The sequence below is a fragment of the Acanthaster planci genome, linkage group LG09 (assembly GCF_054643075.1).
Source record: "Acanthaster planci isolate LZ-2023a linkage group LG09, COTS_SCS, whole genome shotgun sequence".
NCBI lineage: Eukaryota > Metazoa > Echinodermata > Asteroidea > Valvatida > Acanthasteridae > Acanthaster > Acanthaster planci.
In genome coordinates, this window is record NC_141785.1 from 5,526,010 (window position 1) to 5,548,604 (window position 22,595).

At 44.8% G+C, this 22,595-nt stretch overlaps 1 protein-coding gene across 1 annotated transcript in view; it reads left to right on the forward strand.

Annotated features, from left to right (window-relative positions):
* The window catches only part of LOC110976928 (dynein axonemal heavy chain 10-like), a 65,820-nt gene that overhangs the window by 17,579 nt on the left and 25,646 nt on the right, over positions 1 to 22,595 (forward strand). Inside the window, exons 27-57 of the mRNA XM_022230642.2 lie at positions 120 to 353; positions 868 to 1,094; positions 2,510 to 2,681; positions 3,565 to 3,665; positions 3,790 to 3,973; positions 4,414 to 4,548; positions 5,301 to 5,453; positions 6,051 to 6,239; positions 6,435 to 6,581; positions 7,169 to 7,360; positions 7,587 to 7,705; positions 8,271 to 8,565; positions 10,159 to 10,416; positions 11,081 to 11,344; positions 11,834 to 12,049; positions 12,789 to 12,941; positions 13,340 to 13,474; positions 13,682 to 14,080; positions 14,224 to 14,388; positions 15,074 to 15,203; positions 15,522 to 15,802; positions 16,731 to 16,973; positions 17,490 to 17,687; positions 17,898 to 18,131; positions 19,030 to 19,127; positions 19,514 to 19,679; positions 20,064 to 20,216; positions 20,452 to 20,669; positions 21,186 to 21,407; positions 21,738 to 21,885; positions 22,297 to 22,432. Of these exons, the coding sequence (XP_022086334.2) occupies positions 120 to 353; positions 868 to 1,094; positions 2,510 to 2,681; positions 3,565 to 3,665; positions 3,790 to 3,973; positions 4,414 to 4,548; positions 5,301 to 5,453; positions 6,051 to 6,239; positions 6,435 to 6,581; positions 7,169 to 7,360; positions 7,587 to 7,705; positions 8,271 to 8,565; positions 10,159 to 10,416; positions 11,081 to 11,344; positions 11,834 to 12,049; positions 12,789 to 12,941; positions 13,340 to 13,474; positions 13,682 to 14,080; positions 14,224 to 14,388; positions 15,074 to 15,203; positions 15,522 to 15,802; positions 16,731 to 16,973; positions 17,490 to 17,687; positions 17,898 to 18,131; positions 19,030 to 19,127; positions 19,514 to 19,679; positions 20,064 to 20,216; positions 20,452 to 20,669; positions 21,186 to 21,407; positions 21,738 to 21,885; positions 22,297 to 22,432 (5,965 nt within the window). The remainder of the gene's footprint in view (positions 1 to 119; positions 354 to 867; positions 1,095 to 2,509; positions 2,682 to 3,564; positions 3,666 to 3,789; positions 3,974 to 4,413; positions 4,549 to 5,300; positions 5,454 to 6,050; positions 6,240 to 6,434; positions 6,582 to 7,168; positions 7,361 to 7,586; positions 7,706 to 8,270; positions 8,566 to 10,158; positions 10,417 to 11,080; positions 11,345 to 11,833; positions 12,050 to 12,788; positions 12,942 to 13,339; positions 13,475 to 13,681; positions 14,081 to 14,223; positions 14,389 to 15,073; positions 15,204 to 15,521; positions 15,803 to 16,730; positions 16,974 to 17,489; positions 17,688 to 17,897; positions 18,132 to 19,029; positions 19,128 to 19,513; positions 19,680 to 20,063; positions 20,217 to 20,451; positions 20,670 to 21,185; positions 21,408 to 21,737; positions 21,886 to 22,296; positions 22,433 to 22,595) is intronic.

A 22,595-nucleotide genomic window follows, 5' to 3' on the forward strand; every position in this document is an offset into this window, starting at 1 on the left:
AAGTATGCAGATCAAAACTTTGAGCTGTGTTTCTCAAAAGGGTATAGTTGCAGTTGAAAATACCCTCAACCTTTTTAGAAGTGCTTGGGTTCATTTAATTTCGTTGTGGTTGTTTACAGATCATGCAAGACACGGCGTCCAACCCGCGCATCAAGGATTCCTGCCACGCCCCTAACCGTCTCCAAGATCTGGAAATGATCAGCACAGGCCTGGAGCGATGCCAGAAGAGCCTAAACGATTACCTAGACTCCAAGAGGAACGCCTTCCCCAGGTTCTTCTTCATCTCTGACGACGAGCTCCTCTCCATCCTAGGAAGCAGCGATCCGTCCTGCGTCCAAGAGCACATCATCAAGGTTGGGGATTTTTCAGTGTTTTGGGTTGGATTTCAAGGATTTCTGGCCCTAACATTTTTTATTTTTCTGGGCTACTCTTTCGGATTTTGCTGCTATTTTATACCTTGGTTGAAATCCCAAGTACAGGATTCACTCAGTCATCACCAATTGGGAGAGAACTCATGCCTGTTAGCTATTTAGAGCCCCTGGTGGATGTGCGTTGGACTTGTCTTCAGCCTCCAGTTTCAGCCCTGGTATCTCTTAGCCATATTTCTGTTTGCAGACTTGCTCTCTGCTGTGCCAATTTAACAAAGCCGATGAACAGAAATTCCCCACGAAAGCATTGAAAGTTTGCTCAGCAAAAAACAGATTACTGACCAGAATATCTTGCTTGCGATTAGGTCTCTAATTGTTTGGTTAGCAAATCAGTCTTCTTTCAATTTTGCTTACCAGCCCTGTTCTCTTATTTTCCCTTGAAATAACTTTCAACCCCATCACCTGACTTTCTGTTCTCCCTGCCCTACTTGACACTCAGATGTACGATAACATCGCCTCGCTGCGCCTACAAGAAGGCAATAACCGGGAGACTCTGGTGACCGCCATGATATCGGCCGAGGGAGAGGTGATGGAGTTCCGTCAGGCCATTCCAGCCGAGGGGCGGGTGGAAGACTGGATGACCCACGTGCTGGTGGAGATGAGACGAACCAATCGGCTCATCACCAAGGAGGCCATCTTCACCTACTGCGCTGATAACATCAGCAGGTCAGTGCCAGGCAAGCACAATGGTGTCTGTGGGTTCTGAGCACAAGGGCTCCCTCGTTGATGATATAGAGAAAGTCTCAGCCAGGAATTGGATGCCAACCCATCGTGAAGACCCTATATATTTTTATATAAAAACCTGAGTTGTAGGTTTTATGATAAACACCATGTAAACAGAGTTGTCTGGGGGCTCATCACAAAAGTCATTACCTCACTCGTGTTGGACTCGAACCCACAACCTCCTGCTTCCAAGTGCAGCTCACCAGGGGTCGGTTGGCCAGGCTGAATCAGATGAACAATGGCTACCTCAAACAGAGATCTTATTTTTCCAGATTTTCATAAGATGAAAATTGCCTGTGTCACACATTTATATTCTGTACCATACATGCATGTGCATGGTATTTCAGCCCGAGTGACGACTTTGCCATGTGACAAAGCTTTCTGTCTTTTATCATTTGTGACCCGCTTTGCAAAAAAAGGGTAATAAGTGGTGCAATGCCAAATCACACAATGGCCTGTTCTATGTGGAGAGGCCAAAATTTCTTCAAAAATGTTTTTTCCTTGAATAGCTTCTATAATATTTCTATTTCAGAATTTGTGACTACAAACATGGATACTGATGAATAAAGATGAAAAATGGATCATTCAGTAGGAAATCCTACATAGTATTGTGTTTCTAAGCGCGACACTTTCTGAGCTTTTTCTTGAAAAGTGCCTTTATTGAATCCGAAAATGTGTATACAAATGTCTAAATATCTCTGGAATGCAGTGCACTACAGGGGTCATTCATATATCAAATTGTAGCTTTTGATGTACTCAATCCAGTCATATCACAAACTCATAACCTGAAACTGGCGACTTATTACCCATTTTTCTAGAACCGGTCACATTTGTGCACATAGATCGTTCCTTCCTCTAAGCAGTTTTGTTGGTGAAATCCTCTCAAGTAGAACACATTCAAGCTTTGCCCATGCTAGCATGTACTGCAAGTCTTTCTTCAGAAATCTCATTTCCAAAAGTAGCAACCCGTGAAAAGTAGGAATCTGTGTAACTTTGAGATACAGTTCCTTGATCTTGGAAAGACATAACAGGCATAAGAAGACTGGACTATCCTTAATGATGTTTTGTGGTGTGTAGGTGCATTGGAAACTAGACTATTCTTAATGATGTTTTGTGGTGTGTAGGTGCATTGGAAACTAGACTGTTCTTAATGATGTTTTGTGGTGCGTAGGTGCATTGGAAACTAGACTATCCTTAATGATGTTTTGTGGTGCGTAGGTGCATTGGAAACTAGACTATTCTCAATGATGTTTTGTGGTGCGTAGGTGCATTGGAAACTAGACTATCCTTAATAATGTTTTGTGGTGCGTAGGTGCATTGGAAACTGGACTATCCTTAATGATGTTTTGTTTGTGCAGGGTGAATTGGATGTACAAGTTTCAAGGCATGGTGGTACTGGCCACCAACCAGGTCTGGTGGACCTGGGAGGTGGAGGATGTCTTCAACAAGGTGGTCAAGCTAGGAGACAAGACGGCCATGAAGAAATATGCCAAGAAGATGCATCAACAGATCAACGACCTGGTGGTGCAGGTACGGCGTTGCTAGACCCAGGGGCCAATTTCATAGAGCTGCTTAAGTGCAAAATTTGCTGGAGTGCAAAGGAACCTCGCTTACAAAACATAGATTACCAGCTCAAAATCGATGTGATCGTCATGCTAACCAAAAGACAGGTGAATACCATTCCAAAACAATATACATCACACAGAGTTTTGGCTGGAAACGTGATTTGTCAAGCAAGGTTTTTTTCATGCTTAAGCAAATTTTGTACTTAAGCAAGTCTATGAAATTGTAGCTTGTTAGCTGATGGGCATAGTTTAATCTTGGACTCAAACTACCATGTTCCCATGGTTTATTCTCGACGTGACGGGATCCCACAAGATCCCCCTTGTGGTAATTCTTCTTAGTTTGCACAAGAAAGAACCAAGAGTTCTTTGTTTTGGAGTATTACCCATTTTGACATCTTGATGAAACTGGACTTTACATAAATAAAAATGTAGAGGGCTCCTCCCAATTTGCACAGTGCAAGATTCTCCTAAAAGGCCTTTCACTTAGAAGTTGCTCGGTTGGCTCATGACTCAGTTTGTTAGATTGAGTAACATGCGGCATGAGTCATGATTGGACATTTCAAACTTAAAAAGCAAAGTTTATTGAAATGTTTGGCATGCAAAGCATTGCCTGTGATGACTTTGAAATTGTAAAAAACATTTTTAATATGTAAATTCTTTTGAGAGGGCCTTGAACCTAGAACCTTTTACTTTAATAATATTGCAGATCCCTCATCTACTATGCTTCATGGAGTCTACTGATAATATTGTGTAAAATTGACACGTACTCATTGACATGTCATCATCTCATTTCTCATGTTTGTGTGATTCAGTTGGCCTCTGCTTTTCACCTCTCTGACCCTCTGTAGGTGCGATCACCCTTGTCTAACAATGATCGTAAGAAGTACAACACCGTTCTCATCATTGATGTGCATGCCAGAGATATCATCGACGGCTTTGTTAGAGATAGGTAAATATGATTTCAACAGACGATCCTTTACACAGATGTGGTTTTCTTTTGAATAGAAAGGTTTAATATATGACAAAACTGAGACACTGGGTCAAGGACCAGTCTACACTTTTGTTGTGTGCAGCATCTTGGATGCCAAGGAGTTTGAATGGGAGAGCCAGCTACGGTTCTACTGGGACAGGGAACCAGACGAGCTGAACGTCCGACAGTGCACGGGAACATTTGGCTATGGATACGAATACATGGGACTGAACGGGCGACTGGTGATCACTCCGCTGACCGACAGAATCTACTTGACCCTGACACAGGTATGGTGAGGATTTTTAAAATTAGAATGACATGTGCTGGTCAAAAATTGACATAAATGTAGTGAAACTGAAGAAGGAGGCTGAGAAAGGACACATAGTGTGGCTAGAGTGGTGTTGAGTGTGCATGACTGATTTTCGGCTGAATGTGCACAATGGTCATGTGCCATTGATTGACAGGAACTCACCTTCGGCTGCTGCTAGAAGTTGCAGCTGTGGCTTACAATGACACGTGCCCCTATGGAAGTCACTACCCTAGCAGCTGCAACCATTTCCCATTGACAAGTGTGTTGCTTTTAGCTATAGCTAGATAGTTCAGACATGGCTGTGGATATCTGGCAGAAGTAGTTAGTGGCGGAGTATCCTCCATTCACAGCAGTAATTTGCATTTTCACAGTTGAAGTTCTTGGTTCCATTGAAAGCTTTGTTCTTTTGATTGGCAGGCATTGTCTATGCAGCTAGGCGGGGCACCAGCCGGACCAGCAGGCACTGGTAAGACGGAGACCACCAAAGATCTGGCCAAGGCCCTGGGCTTGCTGTGTGTGGTCACCAACTGTGGGGAAGGAATGGACTACAAGGTGGGCGGTTTGTATTGTCTCTTCGCATGAACAATTGAGGGCGCTGTGTGACTGCTCCCTCTTGTAGGTCTGCCCCCCCCGGTACGGTAGAGGTATTGTGTTAGTTATTCAAAAGAATTGTCCTGTGACCGTCCTGACATCGCTGTACACCCTCTGTGTGCCTGAACTGTTGAGGGCAGAGCTGAGTGAGAAGGCGTGTGTATGACTTGCCTCCAGTTATGGGAGAAGCATTGTGCTAGTTGTGAAATAATTATACGACCTGTATTTGCCTGAACTGTTGAGGGCACTTTACTGTTATTTACCAGACCTGAGTGAAAATGCAGTATGCTTGGCTTTTTCTGCCGATGATGTAAAAAGTCCTGAATATGTAAATGTGATTGAATCCCACAAAATGAATCTTAAGCACAATTTGTATCTTTCTAGTTTTTTTGCATGAAGTAGAATAAACTCAACTCCTCACTTTGATAAAAATCACCTCTTGGTTTGACGTCCCAGTAGCTGTTCACATTGCAAGTGTGAAAATGTTAAGAGTTCTTATAGTTTTTATTGTACCAGGTTTATAATTCAAATAAGATTTTGGCAACTTGCGGCTCATTTTGTTGGGTTGTGTCACTTAGTGTATTCACTTATAATTATTGCAACACTTTTTTGATGAGATTTCACCTGAAGGAGCGTTGATCAATCAAGGTGTTCATCTTGGCAGCTCTCGTTTAACATCCATTCATCCCAATGCATCATCTTTATCTCCTCAGGCTGTGGGTAAGATCTTCTCCGGCCTGGCTCAGTGCGGTGCCTGGGGATGCTTCGACGAGTTCAACCGTATCGACGTGTCCGTGCTCTCCGTGATTTCGTCCCAGATTCAGACCATCAGAAATGCCCTCATCCACAACCTCAAGAAATTCCAGGTGAAGAAAATAAATCCTTGTATTAAAACACAGAATTTTGTATTTGCTGACAAAGTATTGTAAGGTCTGCATTTTGATTCTTCCTTGTGAGAAAAACAACTGACTGACTTACTTGGTCTGGACTTAAACCTTTAGAATTCTGTCTTCTTGAGCAGACGTCCTGGCCACTGGACCACTGAATGTGGTGGTGTCACTTGTTAGTTGACGAATGTGAAACCCACTGTATCATACTATCGGGTTCTGTTTAAGGAATACTTCAGTGTGCTAATCACAGCTCTTGTTAGAAATTTAAAGTTATAATTTTAGGGCTTATAGTCAGATGACCTTTATTACAATCAGTGATGTAGTGGGGTCCACAAATCCTTCATGAGTCATGCAGTCTTAAACCAAGTCATAAGTTATTGAACTGTGACACAATCATTCCTTTGTCATTGTTCACCCAGCTACCTAAGACTGGTCTGGCGACCAGACTTGTGACCGGCTTTATGAAAGGACTAATGATGGACTTGACTTCAACATTGATTACTACTTCATAAAAGAGCTCAAACCAAACTTGTTTATTGGCTGTAAGTACTCACAAGATTTTTGTCTTTCCAGTTTGAGGGTAATGAAATCACCATGGACAATCGCATGGGTATCTTCATCACCATGAATCCTGGCTACGCAGGCCGGACCGAGCTGCCGGAGAGTGTCAAGGCACTGTTCAGACCCGTGGTCGTCATCGTTCCCGATCTGGGACAGATCTGTGAGATCATGCTGTTCTCCGAGGGATTCATCATGGCCAAGGTACAGTCATTGAAGTCATCCCAAGCATTATCGTCTGTTATCATCCTAGGAAATTTTAGAAGTGTCTTGGAAGAACTCACGAGTAATGGTGCTAAGTTGGCAAATCTAAGTTTCTCCAAAGCCAAAAGGTTGTTTTAAAAACCCTGCTGAAGTACTATTAAATTTATTTGTATCTTGACTGATGTTCTTGTCTAGGTTCTAGCTAAGAAGATGACTGTCCTGTATAAGCTGGCCAAGGAGCAGTTGTCCAAGCAGTACCACTATGACTTTGGCCTTCGTGCTCTCAAGTCAGTCTTGGTCATGGCTGGCGAGCTCAAGAGAGGATCACCCGACTTGGCAGAGGTAACTCAATAATTCAACATAAACAAAGAAAACTCACTGAAGTGGGTTTTGAACCTTGGACTGCTGAGTTGCAAGATGCAACTTATCTTTTCCGTTGCTTTTTTCCAATTGCTAAATTCTAGGATGTTGCATTGGTTTGCCACAGTTAGCAAATTATTCAATTATTTTTTCATATTATATATAACGGGTTTGCCCTTACCCAACGTATATTAATAAACACTGTATGCTCAGTGCTTGTCCGAGAGCTTGCGAAAAAACCTCACAAGCTTACTCGGGTGGGACTCGAACCCACGACCTCCTGCTTACTAGTGCAGATGTCTTAACCACTCGACCACCGAGCTTGCCGGGGTTGGCTGGCCGGTCCGAGTCAAATGAAGCAGCGGGTACCGCGAACTATTTTCAAGATGTATTTTTGCGTTGGGGAGATGTCAATTATATAAAAAAAAAATACATCTTGAAAATATTTTTTCATATCAAAATCATTTATCCAGATCAAAGAAAATTTACTGAAATGGGGTTTGAACCTTAGACGTCTGTGTTTCAAGACACTCTTAACCCTCATCTTGTTTTCTGCTTCTAATTTCTAGGATGTTGTATTGATGAGGGCCCTTCGCGACATGAACCTGCCCAAGTTCGTCTTCGAGGACGTTCCCTTGTTCCTGGGTCTGATTTCCGATCTCTTCCCCGGCCTGGATTGCCCTCGAGTCCGGTACCCCAACTTCAACGATGCCGTGGAGGCAGCCTTAGCAGACCAGAATTACATCATGCTGGATCACCAGGTATACACCTTGCAGTTTGGTGGCGTGTGGCAAAAAAATATAATTGATCACACAGAAAAGGAAAAGATGTTTTTCATAATAAACATCCAAAACTTGTTCTTGACCTGCTACCAAGAAGTGTCTGGTTTTGACAGAGCTCATCTCGTCCCGATGAACACCAGTGTCCCCTTCGGTGGCATTATCCATCAAGGTTTGCTCACTTGATTTTGTTTGGGTCTATTCCTAGGTTGACAAAGTGGTTCAGATGTACGAGACCATGTTGACCAGACACACCACTATGGTTGTTGGACCAACTGGAGGTGGTAAGAGCGTCGTCATCAACGCACTCGCCCAGGCACAGACGAAGTAAGCTTTAGTCCTTCTGTTTGGTTCATAACATGAGAAGGGCTTCAGAAAATGGTTTGGAGTATCTCCTTTGGTGATAGAACTAGTACAAGATGTTATATCTCACGGGATTTCCCAAACGTTCAATGAACCATCAATCAGTTTCCTACATGCTTCCTTTTTCTTGCTTCAGCTGCTTGTCGAGAAGGTCCTCAGCAGCAAATATGGCTGATGTATTTTTGCTTAGCAAAAATTAGCCGTGAATTGGTCACTTAATGTATGCACCTCATAATATGGCTGGTTATCTGGTTGTTCTTACTTCTGTACTTCTGTCTTTAAATTCAGCCAATCAGAGAGAGAATGATTTTGAATCTTTACCTGCTTTGAAAAAAGATGTTTAACCCCCCCCCGAAAAAAACCTCTGACTGCTTCATTTAATCATAGCTTGACATTGTAACCATAATGTACCTTTACAGAGGAACCTTTCAAAATTGAAATTTTGAAATCTGTTCATGGTGATCTTGCCTGAAATCTGCCCCCGATTGTTCATAATACCCCCTTTACAAATTGATCTCTCATCCAACAGGCTCGGTATTCACACCAAGCTGTACATCATGAACCCCAAGGCCATGAGCGTCATCGAGCTCTATGGCATCCTGGACCCAAACACTCGGGACTGGACCGACGGACTCCTCTCCAACATCTTCCGGGAGATCAACCGGCCCACCGACAAGAACGAGAGGAAATACATTGTCTTTGACGGAGACGTGGACGCGCTGTGGGTGGAGAACATGAACTCTGTCATGGACGACAACCGACTGCTGACTCTGGCTAATGGGGAGAGAATCAGGCTGCAGAAGCACTGTGCTCTGCTCTTTGAGGTAGAGTCCAGAGATTGCTTCCTGGATACCTCGGAATGGGTTCACGTATCAAAATAAAAATTGTCGCTTTGATCACTGGCTTCCTGAAATCTGACTCGGTTTTACATTGAGAGAACCAGGTTGCAGAAGCTATATGGTCTGCTCTTTGAAGTAGGGATCTAGGGGACAGAGATCTGGAAGCCTGGGGATGGGTGCTTTGTCAAAATACAACTTATGATTTGAGTATGACTTGAGTCACAGACTTCTAAAACTTGACTTAGAATTAGTCTGCTGGTCAAGTCTCCCAAGACTTGAATTAGTCTGCTAGTCAAGCCTCCCAAGACTTGAATTAGTCTGCTAGTCAAGCCTCCCAAGACTTGAATTAGTCTGCTAGTCAAGTCTCCCAAGACTTGAATTAGTCTGCTGGTCAAGCCTCCCAAGACTTGAATTAGTCTGCTGGTCAAGTCTCCCAAGACTTGAATTAGTCTGCTGGTCAAGTCTCCCAAGACTTGAATTAGTCTGCTGGTCAAGCCTCCCAAGACTTGAATTAGTCTGCTGGTCAAGTCTCCCAAGACTTGAATTAGTCTGCTAGTCAAGTCTCCCAAGACTTGAATTAGTCTGCTGGTCAAGTCTCCCAAGACTTGAATTAGTCTGCTGGTCAAGTCTCCCAAGACTTGAATTAGTCTGCTAGTCAAGCCTCCCAAGACTTGAATTAGTCTGCTAGTCAAGTCTCCCAAGACTTGAATTAGTCTGCTAGTCAAGCCTCCCAAGACTTGAATTAGTCTGCTAGTCAAGTCTCCCAAGACTTGAATTAGTCTGCTAGTCAAGTCTCCCAAGACTTGAATTAGTCTGCTAGTCAAGCCTCCCAAGACTTGAATTGGTCTGCTTGTCAAGTCTCCCAAGACTTGAATTAGTCTGCTAGTCAAGCCTCCCAAGACTTGAATTAGTCTGCTGGTCAAGTCTCCCAAGACTTGAATCAGTCTGCTAGTCAAGTCTCCCAAGACTTGAATTAGTCTGCTGGTCAAGTCTCCCAAGACTTGAATAAGTCTGCTAGTCAAGTCTCCCAAGACTTGAATTAGTCTGCTAGTCAAGCCTCCCAAGACTTGAATTAGTCTGCTGGTCAAGTCTCCCAAGACTTGAATTAGTCTGCTAGTCAAGTCTCCCAAGACTTGAATTAGTCTGCTGGTCAAGCCTCCCAAGACTTGAATTAGTCTGCTGGTCAAGTCTCCCAAGACTTAAATTAGTCTGCTGGGTAGAGAAGCCTGTTCCAGCAGGGTTGTGCTGTTGTCCTTCAAGATGGGTAAATGAGTCGAGAGACAGTAAAACTCACAAATAATAATGCTCTTAGTCTGGCGTACATTGGGCTGGGAAGTTGTCTTGTATCCTTCTGAATCCGTCTGAATTACACGGTTACAGCCAGTTGCTTTCATAGGCCCACATGTTACAGCTAGCCGTAGCCAAAATAATTGGGTCATTGCAGTTTTGTCACAAGAGTCTCGTAGTGCCGATAACGGGCTGCACAGAAGTTAATTAAAATGCAGAAAAGAACAGATTGACACGTATAACAATTTTTTTGTCAGAATACACTTGTAATCAATGGATCATTTTTTGCAGGTGTCCGATCTTCAGTATGCCTCGCCAGCCACCGTTTCCCGCTGCGGCATGGTCTTCGTGGACCCCAAGAACCTGGGCTACCTGCCCTTCTGGCAGAAATGGATCAACGCCCGCCCCTCCAAGCAGGAGCAGGAGGAACTGATGAGGCTCTTCAACAAGTACGTCCCTGGAGCCATCGATCTGATCCTGGAGGGGATCTTGGACGGCAAGCCAGGAGACAAGCTGAAGATGATCATCCCACTGACCAACCTCAACATGGTGGGCAGCCGATTTGTCGCATTTTGGCGGATTGTTCTGTCGTTGTTTACCACTAGCAACACAAGGCTCAAGCACTCTTGTGTATCAAGCCAAAGTTACAGATATTTTCTTGGAAGGAGTTGGGAAGCTACTCTGAAGTACAGTTAGCCAAACGGAAGTTTCACACTGTCCTGTCTGAAGTCTGTTTCAACTGGCTGAAAAAAAATTCTTCTTAACGTTTCCTTCTAAAGTTTGACTGATTTTGCTTAATCGTGAAATTTAAAAAAAAAAATTGGGGGGGTTGAAACCTTTGGAGGACAGCTTCAGAACTCCTCGTTATTAATTTTCAGTGAAAAAGGACCCATTTTGAAATCTTTCAAGATCTTCTCAAGGATTTGTTAGCCAAGATGCCATTTATTTCTAAGCAGTTTTTGTGTTTATTTCTAAGTGTAAATGATGGGTTTGTTTGTAGTGACACCATGTAGAAGCAATCTCTCTTAAGGGGAAGAGTGGTTATGATACGAACCTGAGATTTTCAGAATCCACGTTCCGATCAGTATGCCCTAGTTGTCATCGGGAACAGTGCCTGACTATGTGGCATGGTGCTGGCCGAGAAATGCTGGATGGTTGCCGATGCATGGAGAGTATGAACAACAATCTTTCTGTTTGGATTGAATGTCAATAGGTGACCCAGCTAACCAAGATGTTGGACGCCCTCATCACCAAGGAGCAAGAGTACGAGGTCCTGGAGTCCATCTTCATCCAGGCGCTGTACTGGTCCCTGGGCGGTTCTCTGATCGAGGAGAGCCAGGTCAAGTTTGACAGCTTCATCAAAGCCACGGCGTCCATGTCCACAGTCTCGGACGAGGGGACGGACGCAGGCCCTGGGGAACTGCCTGGACAGCTGGATTCCATCTACGAGTATTACTTTGATCAGGATAAGAAGAAGGTAAGCGGAAGGTTGTTTGGCTTAGAGACTTTGAAGGCTGCCTGGCAGGAAAGATTGCTTAGCAGGTGTTGTGGCTAAGCATATTTCAGTCCACTTTTGCTGAGGCCAACTTCGGTCAAAAACCGTGTACTGTTAGCCATGTTTTCAATTTCATTTGCTTAGTACCCGCCCTACATATCGCACACACGTTACCAGTCAAAATCAACCAGTGATTGGCAAATGGTCGCTGGTCAAACTTGGCCTGAGCAAGTGGTGCTTACCACCATTTTGTGCTTGGTGACACCTTCAAGCATTTTGGAACCCATTTTAAGAATGGTTCCACAGTATTCACTGAAACAGGCCAAATTCATCACACCGATGTAGTTTTTTTTTGGTAATACATGTGATTTCATTTTAGACAAAAGTATTGTGATCCAAACAGGATTGCAAGAACATTCTTGTGAAACTTGTCTTGGATTCGTCCCATCTACCCCTCTCCGTCCACCTCAGTGGATCCCCTGGTCTAGGCTGGTACCCAAGTACGTCCATGACCCCGAGCGCAAGTTCTACGAGATCCTGGTACCCACCTTGGACACAGTGCGCAACACCTGGCTGCTAGAGCTCATGGTTCACACCAAGCAGCCCATACTGTTTGTTGGCGACACGGGCACATCCAAGACAGCCACCATTCAGGACTTCCTGAGGAACATTGACCAGGAGAGTAATGTAAGTTGCTAATGGGATCACTTAAGTTGCATTTGGAAGTTACTCTGGTATTGTTCGGACAGTCACTGGTATTGAGCTTATTCTTGGTTAGCTCTCACATTGATGAACAGGGTTTCCTTTTCTTGCTGTTGTTGGAAATGAGGCCCAAGGCAGAAGACTTTCAGACTTGTGGAGATAATTGATTTAATTTTAAGGGTTCTACTAAGGGCCGGCGACCATTTAGACCTGGTTTGAAAAGGGCCCCCCGGTAAGCTCGCCCGGTTGCAAAAACCCCTTTCATACCGGCCTGGCTACCGGCCTGGGATGCTGGACTGGTTGTTGATCTCGAACTTCTTCATCCTGGGGTCCATTGTTTGCAAGTACTGGTACATGTAATCTATCCCAGAAGGAACCTGCTTATGGTTTTTAATCCTTCAGCTCTATACAATGTTTACACTAATCCGCTTAGACCCCCATTCATCTGTGCTAGCATGGTGGGGGAAGCCTTTCATCAGGGACTTTGAAATGCCAATGTGCAGACAGGCCTGATACCGGCCTGGAGTAGGCTGAATACCGGGCAGGCATTATACCGGGTGGGCTACCGGGGGGCCCTTTTCAAACCGGGTCTAAATGGTCGCCGTCCCTAAGGTTAAAGAATCAAATATCCAGCTTCCCAAGTATCAAGATGTGATAGCTTAAAATTTCTTAGTACCTGAATTCATCATTGACCTGACTCTTTTTTATGTTGTTCCTTTGCCAGTTGATTTTGAACATCAACTTTTCCTCACGTACCACCTCCATGGACGTCCAGCGGAATCTGGAAGCCAACGTTGAGAAGCGAACCAAGGACACATACGGCCCTCCTCCCGGCAGACGCCTGCTGGTCTTCATGGACGACATGAACATGCCCCAGGTGAGAACTCGCCACATGGATTGGTTTTGACACCCCTAAATCCTTCAAAATCTATAAGTTTTTGTAGGATTTTGTAGGATTTAGGAATGTAGAGCCAAGCCACTGTTACTTTACGTGGCGCTTGAAGCCCCTCGAAAGTCGAACAACAAAGAATGCTGCTGTTGTCTTCCTGTAGGATGGATGATTTTGGAGAATTCCAGTTTGTAGCGAAAATCCTGACAGAATTAAAGGGTAGTAAAATGATTTAATGCCTTCATTGAAGAAAGCACTTGCCCTACTTCAGTCAAAAAACATCCAGGCATTTCGCATTTTCTTCTTATCAACCACATCAGCGTATTCTTCAAAAAAAGAATACAGTTGTAATAAGAAGGTTCCTAACAGTAGTCTGTTCCCCACAGGTTGACGTGTACGGCACCCAGCAGCCCATTGCTTTACTGAAGCTGCTTCTGGAGCGAGGCGGGATGTATGACCGAGGCAAGGACCTGATCTTGAAGTACATCAGAGATATCGGGTTCATTGCTGCTATGGGAAAGGTTCGTAAACAATCCTGAGACACACTGAGCGTGAAGTTTATTATTTATACCAGTGAATCAATGGAGAGGTTGGCTTCACTTTTTTGTTGGTTTACCTTAATACCATTTTCGTTGAGCTAATCAGTAAACTGTTTTGGTAGACTTTCATAGTTTCGTAGAGTTTTATACTCAAGCATTAATGATTTATTCATCTTAATTCTCAATCAGGCTGGTGGAGGTCGTAACGAGGTTGACCCCCGGTTCATCTCTCTCTTCTGCACTTTCAACATCACCTTCCCCTCGGACGCCTCCCTCAAGCACATCTACGCCTCCATCCTGGCCGGCCACCTGCAGTCCTTTGACGACAGCATCCATCGGGCGGCCGACAAGATCACCCAGGGCACTCTGGACCTCTACAAGATCATCGTCAACGACCTCCCGCCAACGCCGTCCAAGTTCCACTACATCTTCAACCTGCGGGACCTGTCGCGGGTGGCGCAGGGGTTGCTGCAGACCACGCCCGACCGCTTCACCAATGTCTCGCAGTTCGTACGCGTTTGGCGTAACGAGTGCCTGCGAGTGTTCTATGACAGGCTCACCACAAAGGAGGATAAATCACTTGTGGAGGTATACTCCGTCAGTACTTGCACGATCTTAGAAAAAAAAAATCTGATTGATAAACAGCATCAGTGTGTTAGTTCAGATCAGTAAAGGTGTTAATATTTCAGAGTTAATCAGGCTCAATGAATGTTACCTGTTTCTTCCAACAGGGTCACATGAAATCGGTCATCGAGGAGCATTTCAAAGACCATGTGGAGAACGCCGTCCGGGATCCGTTACTGTTTGGAGATTATCGCACAGCACTGGATGAAGGCGAAGCTAGACTCTATGAAGATATACAGGACTATGACGCTGCCAAGGCTCTTTTCCAAGAGGTATGGACAGGATTTTTTCAAGTCATTTTTGCCTTCGTCTCTCAATCAATTGAAGCCGAGATTGGAAGAAGGTAAATGAAAATTGACAAAAGAAATTCAGAAAATCATTTTATTCTGTTTCTCAGTGCCATAGAAAAACTTTGTTGGTGGTGTGTGGAGAACATGATTTTTCACTGTAAAGGTTTCCAGTCGTGGTTCATTTGCACCTAGTGATCCTGGTTTTAACTACGGCAGTCTTGAAACTTTCTCCCCTCATTGATATCTTGAATAAAGCTTGAATAGACTGAAGATGCCTCAACAAACCTATGTGTCAAATTACCTTATCTCCTCAGACACGTACACCAAAAATGCTAGATTTTCCACCTGAATGTCTACAAGCACAGCCTGTTTGTCACCATCTTGTCTTTGTCACCATCTTGTCTTTGTCACCATCTTGTCTTTGTCACCATCTTGTCTTTGTCACCATCTTATCTTTGTCACCATCTTGTCTTTGTCACCATCTTGTCTTTGTCACCATCTTGTCTTTGTCACCATCTTGTCTTTGTCACCATCTTGTCTTAGTCACCATCTTGTCTTAGTCACCATCTTGTCTTAGTCACCATCTTATCTTTGTCACCATCTTATATTTGTCACCATCTTATCTTTGTCACCATCTTGTCTTTGTCACCATCTTGTCTTTGTCTAGATCCTGGAGGAGTACAATGATAACAAGACTCCCATGAACCTGGTTCTGTTTGAGGACGCCTTGGATCACTTGACCCGGATTCACAGGGTCATCCGTATGGACAGAGGTCACGCCCTCTTGGTGGGTGTAGGTGAGTCCCTTGTTGTTACCATGTTACATGTTGAAGAGGGCTTTCTCAAAATTTGTCCAAACAACTCTAGTTGCTTATGATTTGGGGAAAGAAACGTCCTGGATACCTTCAACATCTCTGCCACAAATTTGGTGTCAATCCCTGTCTTCATCAAGTTTAGTAGGAGCAAGTGCTCTTTCCTAAGGTGTATGCATCCAGGAGGATTCAAACCCTCAGTTGTGTTTAGTATTGATGAGAAGAAAGTGAATCAAGCACTTAACCAGTAGGTCAGGAATGCAGCAGCTGACTTCTTTTTTGAACCCCCGACCCTCCTCCTAGGTGGCAGCGGCAAGCAGAGCCTGACCCGTCTAGCTTCCTTTGCCGCCGGCTGTGAGGTCTTTGAGATCCAGCTCAGCCGGGGCTACGATGAGAGCAACTTCCGTGACGACCTGAAGGTGTTGTACAACAAGCTGGGCATCGAGCAGAAGCGCACCGTCTTCCTCTTCACTGATCAGCACGTGGCCCAGGAAAGCTTCCTGGAGCTCATCAACAACATGCTGACCTCGGGGATGGTGCCGGCGCTCTTCCCTGACGATGAGAAGGAAGGCATTGTGGGACAGGTGAGTGACGCCACCATTGCTCATGAGCCAAACATGAAAGCCCCCCCCCAAAAAAGTAAAAATTGGAGCTTCAGATAGACCTTGTGGCTCTCTTGTAACACCCAAGGTCACTGGATCACATTTGAATATAGCCCAGAATTCACGGGACCAGTTTTCAACGGAATGAGCACAAGCCCATGATGCTAGAAATGGCACACTGCAGCCGTAGTGCCATGTCTGTCAGTAACTTGTATTTGTAAGGTTATCCTTCAGGGCATACATACAAAGTTTGTCATGATTTTGTTGATTGATTTCAATTCTTATCCAGGTATCATCAAGTACTGGTACTCAGGATATTCTGTTTTACACTTTGAGATTGTGCATGCAGGAATCATGTCCATGTGGATGTATACTCAAAGTACATGTAATATGTGCTGAAGGCATGTGGTCTGAAGAGCGGATCAAACTGCCTTGGGTCTCAGTATTTGAACCTGTATTTAATATGCAGTAAACCTTTGCAAATCACGACGGTCTGTATGAGATATGGAAAAGGCTAACTCCGATTAAGAGTGGGGTGGGGTATTTTTTGTGGGGGTGGGGATCAACGTGCGTTGTTGAGATTTGAAACCGTCTCATGACAACAGGCAGAGTACACTGTCCCAAATGTTGAGTCGACTGGTTCTTTTCAAAAATGTCCCTCACAAGAGAGATATATTTTTATGTGGTGTTATTGAAAGGTATTCCATAACATGCCTAGTTGTTCTTTTATTCTGAAGTGATGTCAGTTGGCTAGTTGGGTATTTCAAACATGTAAGGTCATTGGGGAAAAGAGCACGCAAGGGAGTTGGCTAATGGCTGTGCTGATAAGGTCGTGGTGTCATTCACCTTGAGCATGCTGTGTTGGAATCCAAACTGGTCCATTCCTAAAGCTCATTCTGTCCAATCACAGATGAGGAACGAAGCCACCAAGGCGGGCGTGCCGCCGACCCGCGAGAGCATCTGGCAGTACTTCATCAATAAGTGTGCCAACAACCTGCACATTGTGCTGGCCATGTCGCCGGTGGGAGACACGCTGCGCACGCGCTGCCGCAACTTCCCCGGTCTGGTCAACAACTGCAGCATCGATTGGTTCATGGCCTGGCCCGTGCAGGCCCTGACGGCCGTGGCCTCCGTGTTCCTGGGTCATGAAGATGTAAGTTGCAATCTCACCACCACAGGTTATAGTCAACTGCATGAATGGTCACTTGGTTGCAAGATCTAACCAGGCAAAGCATAGTTTTTTTAACATGTGTTAGGTTTTACAATCATATTCATAGTTATTTCCTCCAAACAATTTGCAGCTGAAAACCTGCATTACATGAATATGACGATTTGAAACTTGGAAAAAAGGCACACACACAAAGCAAAGAAGAAAAAAAAGACAAAACCAGGCTTAAAGGCATCAAAGTGCAAAAGTTTTCATATAAAAAATGTTAGCTTAAAAATTACCAAAGTACGAGTAATGAGCTGAAATCAACTCAACCACTAACACAATAATACAAAGGATACGACTAAAACAATTGGCACAGGTCAACATTTCAGTGTCTGTGCACTGGGATGTTCGATCAAAGAACATGCAGCAAAGCAGTAAACACTGGAATCTTTCCATCTTTCCATTCTGTGCCAATTGGTAACATATACTGTTCCCTTTTTGTTTCACCCTGAACAGATCAAGAGCATACCAGACGAACATCGTGATGTTGTCGTGAAACACGTCGTCTTCGTGCACCAGTCTGTCGGCGAGCACAGCGCCAGTTTCCAGCAGAAGTTGAGACGTAGCAACTACGTCACCCCCAAGAACTATCTGGACTTCATCAACTCCTACCTGAAGCTGCTGGACGTCAAGGATGAATACATTCTTGCCCAGGTAGACAGAGAACGGAACCGACTGCAGTTCCGTCAAATCATGTTCAGGAGAGACTCTCAAATTTGCAGCTTTTCTTGAGGTCATCAGTAGCTTTTGCGTGCTCCCTTGGGTAGGATAAATAGCACCACCTGTGGCTCTCGCTCTGAGCCATTAGAAACAGTTATCCCTTTCATTGTAGTCCCTAAATCTTCTGTTTTCTCATCATTTCAGTGTAAGCGTCTAGAAGGTGGGATGGCCAAGCTGGCCGAGGCCAGCGTCCAGCTCAACGAGCTGAACGAGAAGCTGGCTGTCCAGAAGGTCGCCGTCACCGAGAAGACGGAAGCCTGCGAGAGCCTGCTAGGAGAGATCGCATCCCGCACTTCCAAGGCGACAGAGAAGAAACACGCCGCTGAAGGCAAGAGTAAGGAGATCGAAGAACAGAGCGCTGTCATCTCCGTGGAAAAGGTCTGTGAAGTCTCAAAAGAACCCCCAAAATCTATAGCATAGGCACACTACATGAAAATGGACCAAATGTTGGATCTCTCAATCCTGTCGACAACTTGCAACAGTAGTTGAACTAGTCTAGTCTAGTATTCAGGACAAGCCTGTGGATAGTTTGTTCCATCACTGGTTACCTGCAGCCACATCCACTGCATTGCACAGCAGGGAGCCAGGACATCGAGCCAAGGCATTGGCTCAAGGCATTTGACTGGAGATGTTCAAGTTTTTAAACTATTAGCAAACGCTAGATACATACCAAACTAACAACTTGTCAACTGGCTCTCCATGATGGAACCTTCGCCATGCTCTTGCTTCAAATTGTTCGTGTCACTGATGCTACCCTACCTAGCACTCTTGAGCATACCGCAATAGCATTCGGATTAGGTTTTTCCGAAATGCTAGACAGTTCAAGAACAAAGCTCCTTCTCCTAGAGGTTCAACAGAGCATACTCTTTGAAGCGTCAAGAAAAGGTTCTCCCCTTCCAGTGTCTCCGGAACCACACTTCCTTCAAGAACAGATATATCGTTCATGGTCGCAGGAGCAAACTATAGTCTTTCTTCATATTACACTGTGCAAAGCTTCATATCCCATTCCACAAAGCTTTAATGTCGTGCCACCTTCAACTCATTCAGTGTGTGAGTTAGTGCATGGCCGCGCTGATAGGACTGACCTCATGTGGGTGTTGACGGCCATTGTTTTGAATGACTGTCATTTGCCATATACCTGTGCGGATATCGAACTGGGTCAATCATTTGGTTGACTGGACAGTTTTAAGATAAGTTGTATTTTGCCTTGAAAGGCTACCTCAAATCCTGATTGTTCTCTGAGGATTTCACCGTCATTGTCTTCTGAACATTTCAGAAAGAGGCTGAGGAGGCACTAGCCGAGGCCTTGCCTGCCCTGGAAGCCGCTCGCATTGCCCTGCAAGATCTGGATAAATCTGACGTCACAGAGATCAGGTAGGACTTGGACCCAACCCCACAGAGTCACTTAATCCTGTCCTCCACTGTAATGTGGGCTGTGGAGGGCATAGAACCAAGTACTGCAGTTAGAATTTGTGGACTCCTGGTCATTGGGTCTGGGCTTTGAATCCATCAGCTTGTTTGTCATTGTGTCCTTGGGCAAGCCACTTTACCTCTACTTTACCTCTTCCCACCCAGAAGTTAATGAGTACCTGTGAGGGCAGACACCATGTGTGTGCCGCCATCTGTCTCCAAATGGTCCAAAGAATCAATTATTGTAAATCCCTTGGAGGTTAATGGTACCACATTTTTTATTTCAACATCTTTGACAAAGCGCATGAGTTGGAGTGGTTTGTAATTTCCTGGTTTTTTTTTTGGTTCAGGGCCTTCGCTAAGCCTCCAAAGCTTGTTCAGACGGTGTGCGAATGCATCGTTGTCTTGAGAGGCATCAGGGAGGTGTCTTGGAAATCGGCCAAGGCCATGATGGCGGAGGCCAACTTCTTGAAATCCCTGACCGAGATGGACGTGGATGGCATCGGTCAAACGCAGGTCAGAGCACTTAAATATTCCAGGCTTGAATTTCGAAACTTGTAGTGTCAGAGTTTTTCACCAAAGATATTTCAAGGTGTTCAAGCTTGTTGTGTCCGGCAATGAAATGAACGGTTTTCTCAAAAGTGGCGCTGTAAGCCAGAAGAGACCTCTAGAGAGAAGATAATGAAGGAATGTTAAGTTTTAGGGGTCGGAAGGAAACGAGAGATAAATTTTGAGATAGAACCCACGGAATCAAGTAGGGACTGAAAACCCAGATTAAGTTTCAGCTGGGAAAGTCAGGAAAACACCGCTACGCCAACTTGTCTCCCCTGTCAAAGGCCTCTACTCATTATTTTGTCAATAATGGTATGATTTCTTGATTTGATCATTTTGTGTTCACAGGTCAAGACAGTCAGAGGCTTCTTGAAGGACATGGACACTACCTTTGACGAGATGAAGACCGTGTCACGCGCTGGGGCTGGTCTCTTCAAGTTTGTGGTGGCGGTTATGGGCTACTGCTCGGTGGCACGAGAGATCAAGCCCAAACGAGAGAAGGTATTAAAAAAATGAGATCTTGGAATCAAAATACTGGCTTTCACATTTAGCCCCCCAACTGGATATGGCAGCCCATTGCAGATTGCCGGCCATAAAATGCAAGAACCTTTATCATGAGTAGAATGTAAATCAGGGTAAAGTGGATTGCCTAAGGACATGACACATGACAAGATGTCAGATTCGAACCTTGATTTAATCATTCCTCATCCATCTCTGTCACTCTACCCCTCCTCAGGTGGCCCGTCTGGAGCGGACTTTCTACCAGTCCAAGCGAGAACTGGACCGCATCAACAACGAAGTCAAGTCTTTGGAGGAGGAGTTGGCGAGCCTCGGTCAGCGATACGAGGCGGCCATTACGGAGAAGCAGCAGCTGCAGGAAGAGGCCGAAATCATGGAGCGCCGGCTCATAGCCGCAGACAAACTCATCTCTGGCCTAGGCTCCGAGAACGTCAGGTCAGATACCGAGATACATGCCTCTTTAGCAGCCCCCATTGGAGATGTCTGATGCATTGTCCACATCACATGACTAAGGCTGTCAAAAATGCATACGCTTATGGGAACTGTTATGTGATGCCTTAATCCATTTACCATAAGCACATGTGTTAATGCCTACTGTAGCCAAGTAGTGAAGACGTGGCCATTGCTAAGTCATTTCTTGAAGATTTCATTGGGTCCGCTTAGATTGAATTGTTACCAGCTGAAACGCCATGCATGTGTATTGCAGCTGACTGGTTCTCTGCGAAATCTTGCTCACCACAGCAGACTCAGACAGAAAGATCCCTGGCTGTGAACAAAAGTGATGGTTACCAAGGCAGGGGGCTGAACTTTTTGAAATGGAGATGAAGTTTTTCTAATTTCCCTGTCCTTTATATGATGACTCGAGATTTATTCGTCAACTTTGTTCAACATTCGATTGTGAATTCACCTCCTTAACCCAGCAGTCGCATCTTTCTCCACCTCTCCTCTCAGATGGACCAATGACTTGGAGGAGTTGCGTCAGCGCCGTATCCGTCTCCTTGGCGACTGCCTCATCTCCTCGGCGTTCCTGAGTTATGTGGGTGCCTTCACCTGGGATTACCGCAACCAGATGATCTACAATGATTGGCAGGGTGATGTGCTTGAGCGAGGCATCCCCCTCAGCCAACCGTTCAGACTGGAAAACCTGCTGACGGACGAAGTGGAGATCAGCAAGTAGGTAGCCTAGGATGACTTCTGCACATGCTTCTCCCTTTGTGATGCTTGTAAATGATCAGTCACCCTAAGATGCAGAATTATTGGTTAAGCTTTTCAGCAAGTACCCTTTGACCTCAAGATATCTCTCACAGCCCTTCATTGACCTTAAAATATGTATGTGGTGTTGGTTTATAATAAGTACTAAGTCGGAAGGCATGAAAAGGTTTGAAGGTTACAAAATGAATATTTTCCAAACGCACATCTGATTGAGGTCTTTGAGATTCTCATAAAAGTCCAGTTTTATTTGTATTAATTAAGTGACATCACATGACTTGTTTTTGTCCTCAGATGGGGATCTGAGGGCTTGCCACCAGATGAGTTGTCCGTCCAGAACGGTATCCTGACTACCAGAGCCAGCCGGTTCCCACTGTGCATTGACCCACAGCAGCAGGCACTGAACTGGATCAAGAGAAAAGAGGAACAGAACAACCTCAAGGTACCAGACTATCCATCGTGCCGAACAATGGAAATGGACAATTCACTTATTATGTTAGCCACTGAGCAATGCCTGTGCACTGCTGGCGCACTGGCGTCACCATGATGATGATTGTCAGTGCATCTGCGCGTATTTCTTACGGAGCAAAGACTTGGACCTAGCTCTAGACAACAGATTCGAAAGCAGCCCTTGACTGCTTAGCTGTGTCCAAGTTACTTGGCTATGGCTCACAGTAACAGATGCACCTATGGAACCTGCTATTTTACAGCGGCTACGGCTGTTTCCCATAGACCTGTATGTGTTTGCTAGTCATAGCCAAGATATTTGGAGGTGGTTATATTTTTCTCACCCAGCAGTGCCCTGTCTTGTTCCCTGACTTGGCTTATAACAATCCTGTATTTTTGTCAACAGGTGTGCACCTTCAATGACCCAGACTTCCTGAAGCAGTTGGAGCTTGCCATCAAGTACGGCTTCCCGTTCCTCTTCCAAGATGTAGATGAGTACATTGATCCTGTCATCGATAATGTCCTTGAGAAGAACATCAAAGGTATGACCACAGAGCCGTTGGGTTTCAGAATGTATCCTTTGTGGTAATGGCTTTTAAGAATCCCCTCAGTTTTCCTTGTTAAGCAGGGAAGTTTGTTCAGCAAAGTTCTGCTAAGCAGGAATCGGCAGAGAACCATTTTTTTGCAGTTTATGTTGCATGACAT